The sequence below is a fragment of the Lactuca serriola genome, chromosome 9, assembly GCF_051521515.1.
Source record: "Lactuca serriola cultivar US96UC23 chromosome 9, Lser_US96UC23_V15, whole genome shotgun sequence".
NCBI lineage: Eukaryota > Viridiplantae > Streptophyta > Magnoliopsida > Asterales > Asteraceae > Lactuca > Lactuca serriola.
In genome coordinates, this window is record NC_136416.1 from 51,540,701 (window position 1) to 51,548,211 (window position 7,511).

The 7,511-nt window shown below is 35.5% G+C and overlaps 1 protein-coding gene across 1 annotated transcript; it reads left to right on the forward strand.

The window, feature by feature from the left end:
* The first annotated feature begins 3,825 nt into the window (after positions 1-3,825).
* Positions 3,826-6,228, forward strand: LOC145072821 (putative protein phosphatase 2C 27). The gene is made up of 5 exons (XM_079019295.1): positions 3,826-3,978; positions 4,403-4,721; positions 4,869-5,063; positions 5,156-5,361; positions 5,456-6,228. The coding sequence occupies exons 2-5, from the start codon at positions 4,524-4,526 to the stop codon at positions 6,012-6,014; spliced, it is 1,158 nt and encodes a 385-aa protein (XP_078875421.1). The 5' UTR covers positions 3,826-3,978; positions 4,403-4,523; the 3' UTR covers positions 6,015-6,228.
* The last annotated feature ends 1,283 nt before the right edge of the window (positions 6,229-7,511 follow it).

A 7,511-nucleotide genomic window follows, 5' to 3' on the forward strand; every position in this document is an offset into this window, starting at 1 on the left:
AATCTTAGCCGCAATAACTTCCATCATATCCAGTTATCATCCGCCACGTATATTTCGAAATTAGAACGTACACACCGCCTCTACCGTCCCTTTAACGGCAATGGTTAACGAACCTACTCTAGCTTTAACGGACGTCTAGACGTCGTCTAGTCATCTACTGGTCCTTCAAATCCAACGGCTGGGATTCGTTTGCAGTTGGATACACAAAAATGTAAGCATGGATCAGGTCAACTACCACTTAGGTTTGGACACGTGTTCCCGCCAGACATCTACCTATCGAGTTCCCTGGAATTACCCGTTGCCAACATTTTTAGGTTAATTACTTGTAGACCCCTCTCTTTAGTTTATATTACACAAATAACCCCTGACTTATGACTTATTGCCATTACAATAGTAATAGATGGTTTGCCTTGTGTAGAATAACTGAATAAGATATCCATTTTTGACAATTAAAGAAGATTCGACGTCATCAAAAAGCTGTTACGATAGTATTATTTATACCATGATTTTTTTTTTATTTATTTAAAAGCATGCCAACCTTTTCGTCTTGTATTTCTTGGTCAAGTATTTGTTCATTGTTTTTTGTATTATATGTAAATAACATCATTATTTACAAAGTATTTTTTATATTATATAGTTCAAAGTGCATCATCGCTATAAAAAGTCAAAAAAGAATTTATAAAATTTAATTATTCCCTAAAAGTTCCCTATGAAGGAATCTCTTTCCTTGAACAATTGCAAAAGTCTAATTAGATAACCTCATAACCACACCTTTGTCCGTGGCTGCAAGTTTGCCTCTTTATGTGTATATATCACTAGTTGATATTGTTTATTGAACTTACGATTTATTTTTTAAAAATGATAAGATTGTCAATTTATTTGGTGTTATGATGAAGTTTAAAAAAAATAATTAAATTAATTTCTCCGACATTAATATATAAATTGTTTTTTTTTTATATTAACAAATTCATTACCTAGTGAATCAATAATTTGTAGAGTTCTATCATACAATATTTTAAAGCACAGATTGTTATGTATGATAAAAAATTCTTGTGTACGCATCAACTCTTATTACCTACGTTACAAAACCCAAAGTTATTTAGATTTTCATTATATACATATAATTGTTGATTCAATCTACAAACTTTAATCATACTAAGAAGCATAGAATCGTAGCCACCCTAAATGTCAAGAACCGAAACCAACCAGAACCAACGATTTTTGGGATGTTTTAACATTGTGTGTTCGATTTACAAAGCTTTCTCAAATTTAGTCATGATAAACAGTAATATAACAAAAATAAAATTGACAATTATTATATATTATAAAATTTATATTGGTGTCATTTTTTTCATGAGAACAAAATAACATTCAAATTGAGCATTATGTGTTCATGCAAAAAGTAAAAGCAAATTGGCGAATTTTCGTATCAAAAGTATTAAAGTGCTCAAATTGAACTTCAAGGTCTGGAGCTCGAGTTACAGATCGTCACTCATGTTAGAAGTTTTAGGGTTATTGTCGAAATCGTTTTAGGTGCAAGACATGTATGAAGCTTTCGATCTTAACAATCTAGGTACGATTTCTTCCTCATTGCTTGGAAAAGTCCTATAAGACCTAGGGTTGATGTGTTATAGACCTGGAAGGTCTTAATCGAATTTGAGACATAATGGGTTGAGTGAATTGAACCCTAACTCTATTTTTATCTTTTTGAAAAATCCAATGTCATGTCCCGTTTTTGTAAAAATTATATAAACATCATCCGAAGTCGGATTTAGGGTCCGTAAATTCTCAAAGTTCATATTTTGAGTCTAGTATATTCATGATTTTTTCCTTGACCTGATGTTGGCTATAACTTGGGTGAAAATCGTCATTTTCACAAACTAGTCCGGAATTGAGCTGCACTATATGCAGTTTTGTAAAATTCACCATAAATTGTTGAAAATTCTTATGAATACGTGTAAGTAGTCCTTGAAAAGGTATTGACCTAAACTTCATGATCCTGGTTTTGTAACCTAGTTTGGCTGGGTTTAAGAGGGGAAAAACACTCCTTGAACATGCTCTCGTTTTGGGTTTAAATCTGATAATTTAAACTACAAGACTAATTACATATTTAGGGTAAAATGGTAGCCATTCCTAACCTTGATTGGTTTATTAGGAGGTTTGAAGGGTAACCTGGTGTGAGTAAGTCTCGGGCTAATTTTGGAGTTTAATCTTGCTACTTGAGGTGAGTTTCTCATTACATCGTGTTATATTGTATTTTCTTTATATTAGTTCGTGTGTGTATGTGTTGTTTATGTGGGTAGGAGTAGGTGGTGTTAAAGTCTAGTGGTAGTATGATTTTCCCTGATGTATTGAGGGTTATGCATGGTAGGATGCAGCGCATCCGAGTGGGGGATCAGGACTAGCCAATACGTCCCAAAGGCTCGATGAACTGAGCAAGGGGGATCATGCATGGCCACTGTGTCCCAATGCGTTCGGGTACGGGGGTCGGGCTTAGCCAATGTGTCACAAAGGCTAGATGTATTGAGCAAGAGAGATCGAGCCTAGCCAATGTGTCCCCGTAGGAGTATGTTTGTTTCTGATTCGTTCTTTGACATGTATATGTGATTATGTATTGACACCGTTTGTATCTGTGTATATATAGGGGTAAAGTTTGTATGATATGATACCATGTATGTGTGAAATTCACTAAGTTTTGTGCTTAATCATTTCCCATTTAAAAATATTGTTTCCGAAACATAGGATGGTAGGGTATGATTGTACACACTGGCTCGAGACAGGTTATTGGAAATTCGTTATTGAATTGGTTATATTTTCATAAATTTTAGAATTTTAACTAATAATGGTTTTTGGAAATTAAATTAATCTTGGGGCTTGGTTTTAAGCTTATATTGAATAAAAGATATTAAACGGACGAGTTATGCTATTTTAAAAAGTTCAAATTTATTTAAAATTTTGGGATAATATCCATGTTCAAGCATTAAACACTATATTCTTACCAAAAGATTGTTTAATTTAAGTCTTAAAAGCAAATTAAAACCTAATATTCCATTACTTTGTTGGTTATGGAAAATGAAGAGAATGACTTTTAATTTTACATAAATGTAAAACTTTCCTGGTTAACTAGTGGTGTATAATACACACAAGTTCTCATTCATCAAGTTTATCATAATAGGTGAAACACGTATTCCCGACAAAACATTACTAAAGATTTATTACTAAGAAAACTTATTGCACAATTAAGTTCAACAAACTTAATAAAAACTCAATGAATAAAATCTAAAAATAAGGAAAAAATGAACATGCATTTTTTTTTTAAATGTTGCTAATTATGTATTATCAAGAGAATCATTGAACTTATCATGTTCAAACTCACTAATGTGTTGGATGTGATTGGGTATAAATACATGTGTGAATGTTATGAATAAGAAGAATACCTTAGAATCTTAGATTATCTACATTTGTTATATAAAATCCGACATACATTCATATAAATGGTGTTTCTACACAAGCATCTTTTACGATGTTTGCACACTTTTTTTTGGTATTAGTGCACACACTTTGTTTATCATTGGGGTAAAATAAAATATAAATTAATGTTTGTTTGCAAGATTTAATTTTTATGCATTTTTGTTTGTTTGTACATATGTTCAAACTTCAAAGTACCTTATTGATAATGAAGCGCAATTCTAATGCATGCAAGAAATATAACGGTGTGAAGTGGGATAATTCTTTCCCTGGGTACCTTATTGTGGTTTGTTATTAAGTATAGGGGTGTGAATGTAAGATGTTTTATATACAAACAAGTACTCCTTTTATTTTGCTCTCATACACTTTCTCTTTCTAAAAATCTCCCCTTTCTCTCTCTATAAACATCTCTCTCTGTAATTTCTATTTCGAGAAGGTTTCTTAGGGTTAAATACGCTGACAACTGTGATAAAAGGGCATACAAAAGCATAACAATCATCGTCTTCACCCGTGAGCAAATTGCTTTCTTCTTCTTTACCATATTTAGTCTTCTAATTATTGTTGTATTGTTCAACTATATAGCAGAAAGAGGATCTGGATTTGGGAAATTGATCATCTGCGTATGATCCGTTGTTAAGATATACATACTACTTGAGATTTAATCAGATTTTTCTGTATATATTATTGTTCTTTGTACACAACTTGATTTCCCCCCTAACTTTTAGGGTCAATTATCCGAATTTGTTGGAGATTTTTGTCCATAGTTGTAACGATTGAGGTTTATTTATTCATATCGGATCTTCAGATTGATATTATCAAAGGTCGTGTCTCAACTGTGGAAACTTTCGGATTTTGTAGTGGAATTAGAAGAGAAATTTGAAGTGAATTCTGGTTTGTGATTGTTTTTTAGTAAATCTAATTCGATATTATCCAGGGAACAGCACGGTTTTTGTTGCGATCCCAATATCGAAATAGTAGCACTTTTTCCGAGGGTTTAGAAATTTGCTTTGGTAGTTGGTTTAATTTGGGGGTTTTATGCACAATCAAGAACAAACATGGCTGCGGGTACAGAATTTTCTCCGGCTTATGCAATGCTAGAAGGTGGTTTCAACAATATCGTGTCTATTGGAGAAGACGAGATTTCACAGAATTCAGATCGATTGAAACACATGGCGATTCGTAAACCTCCAAGGCATCTTTCCGTCGTTCGACATAGTATGAGCACAGCAACTCTGCTAGCGCCCACAAATCCGGTATGATAAATGATAAATCATCTTCTCTTAATTCTAATCAATTGCTTCCTATCTGTATTATGTAATTACAAGTGTTAGATCCAAATAGATGTGTTGAAGGTCTAAATTATGTAAGCTAATTTGATTGAATTATGTGAAAATTTCTAGGATTTTGGCATCGGGATTGTTGCTGTTGCTGTGAAGTCAGATGGGAATTCTGAATTCTTGCCTGTGATCCGATCAGGAAGCTGTGCAGAAAAAGGGCCAAAACAATACATGGAAGACGAACATATATGTATAGACAACCTTCTTGATTATTTAGATCAACCAGAAGGTTTCCCTTCCCCTGGAGCTTTCTATGGCGTATGTCTCTACTCTTCATCTTCCCCTTCTTCCAATTCCACAAAATTCTTCAAACACTTTCATGAACTAAACATTATTAATCTATTCCACAGGTTTTCGATGGACATGGTGGCACAGATGCTGCATCATACGTTAGAAAGAACATATTAAAATTCATCATCGACGACCCCCAATTCCCTATTTGCTTAGAAACAGCAATCCGGAATGCTTTTGTGAAAGCCGATCATGCATTCGCCGACACATCTTGTCTCGACATCTCATCGGGAACCACCGCGTTGACTGCTCTCATATTCGGAAGGTAAGTCAACCTCTTTGACCGAAATCATGTTCTATTTTCTACCTTTTCTTCTTCTTTTTCCCATTTGACCTAAAACGCTGAAATCGAAACACAGAACGGTGGTAGTTGCAAACGCCGGCGATTGTCGAGCGGTGTTAGGGAAACGAGGAAGAGCGATTGAACTCTCAAAGGACCATAAACCGAATTGCCCATCGGAGAGGTTAAGAATCGAAGAACTCGGTGGCGCCATCTACGACGGATACCTAAACGGCCAGTTATCAGTGGCTCGAGCGTTAGGAGATTGGCACATGAAAGGTCCGAAAGGTTCTGCTTGTCCGTTAAGTGCAGAACCGGAGTTGCAGCAGATCGTGTTGAGTGAAGACGATGAGTTTCTTATAATCGGTTGTGATGGTTTGTGGGATGTTATGACGAGTCAATGTGCAGTGTCGATTACGAGGAAGCAATTGATGATTCATAACGATCCAGAGAGATGTTCGAAGGAGCTTGTTCGTGAAGCTTTGAAGAGGAATACGTGTGATAATTTGACGGTGGTGGTGGTTTGTTTTTCGCCGGAGCCGCCGCCGAGGATTGAGATACCTCAAACGCGAGTCAGGAGAAGTATATCGGCGGAGGGGTTGAATTTTCTCAAGGGTGTATTGGATGGTAACTCATGAAACAGGCGGTGGTAGGCGGAGGTTCCATGATTGATTATGTTCGGAAATAAGAAATTATTATTGTATTTTTTTTTAATCTTTTTTTGGTATTAGTTTTTTTTTTTTAATGTATGTACATTGTTGTTGTATGGATTGGTAGGACTTGACTGTTAAGTGTTAACCCATTGTTAATATTCCATGGTTTGCTCTAAATTTACATTTATTATTCGAAATATTTGGGGGTTTATGGTTTATTTATTGGATGTATCTAATGTTATAACCTACAAATTAACTCTGAAAAATCAACAAGTGTCTCAAATATGCCATAAGTATGGTCATGGAGCTAGTATGACAAAATCATAGAGGAAGAAGGGGTGGAAGAAATAGTTGTTGTGGAGGAAGAGGAAGGTGAAGATGAAATAAAGGAAATTTTAACAACTTTAATGGTGCATATAGAGGTAGTTTTAATGGGATTTTTTCTAGATTTAATAGAGGATATATGATTGGTTTTCTTGCTAGAAACAATGGCTATTATCCCGAACCAATGACTACAATATGGTGGGGAAGAATCTAACCCTAATGTCCGCGTTCCTTTTTCCATGCATCCACCATATGATCCGAAAAATTATGGGCTTAGCCCACAATCATCTCCTAATCATGCTTTTTCAATGGCCCACAACAAGAGTAATATGATTGGATTTTTAGCAAATGGGCCGGATCAGACTATTGGACCTTATCATTTCCACATTGAACTTCATCTCAACAATATTGGGTAAATGTCACTGTAACCAACAAACTTACGTGTTTTGGTTTAAAAGGTCACTCATCTTATTTTTTTAGCTTTCTAAGGGCATCAACTTGTGTTTTACCTGCTAATTTGGGTAAACAACCCATTATAACTGGTTATATCTGCCAAATAGGTTAGAAAATGATGACATGTAGCCTCGTCAGCAACACTTGGAGCCTAGTAGACTTCTGCATCGTCATCAATTTTGGGAATTTATCTAAGCACTACTCTGACACTTTTTCTTACCTAAAAAAAGATTTCACCTTTTTTCTTATATCATTTTCAAAATTGGGAAATGGAAAAAGCTTAATTTCATTAACAATGGTGGCCTCTAATCACCACAACGTGTCCAGGTTTTGAAGCTTGTCGATTTCCAGAGGAACTTCACCGAAGAGACCACAGTTGGCAGCATCGAGGCGAATGAGGCTTGATAAATTACCGATTTATAGAGGAATACCACAGGTGTAACCATTGTAGTACCCAAGGTAAAGTTGTTGGAGGTTTGTTAAGTTTCCGATTTCGGGAGGGATAGAGCTTGTGAGTTCGTTCGCAGGTGACACCGGACCAAGTACAGTGGCTGGTAGAAAAGTCCTAGGTGGAAAGGGAGGGTTGAGGGTCGTCGGAGATGGTGGATTTGAGGGAAATTAGTGCTTGGTATTCCGGCAATCGGCTTGATTTGGCAGCGAATGAGTTGGGAATGCACTGTAACAACAGTAGGAGGAAGATGAACC

What these genes read in the sequence shown, in the direction of transcription:
- LOC145072821 (XM_079019295.1), top strand. Translation starts at nt 4,524, where the DNA reads ATGGCTGCGGGTACAGAATTTTCTCCGGCTTATGCAATGCTAGAAGGT. An exon ending in CCCCTGGAGCTTTCTATGGC is followed by an intron (nt 5,064 to 5,155) that starts GTATGTCTCTAC and finishes TCTATTCCACAG; the next exon opens with GTTTTCGATGGACATGGTGG. An exon ending in ACTGCTCTCATATTCGGAAG is followed by an intron (nt 5,362 to 5,455) that starts GTAAGTCAACCT and finishes ATCGAAACACAG; the next exon opens with AACGGTGGTAGTTGCAAACG.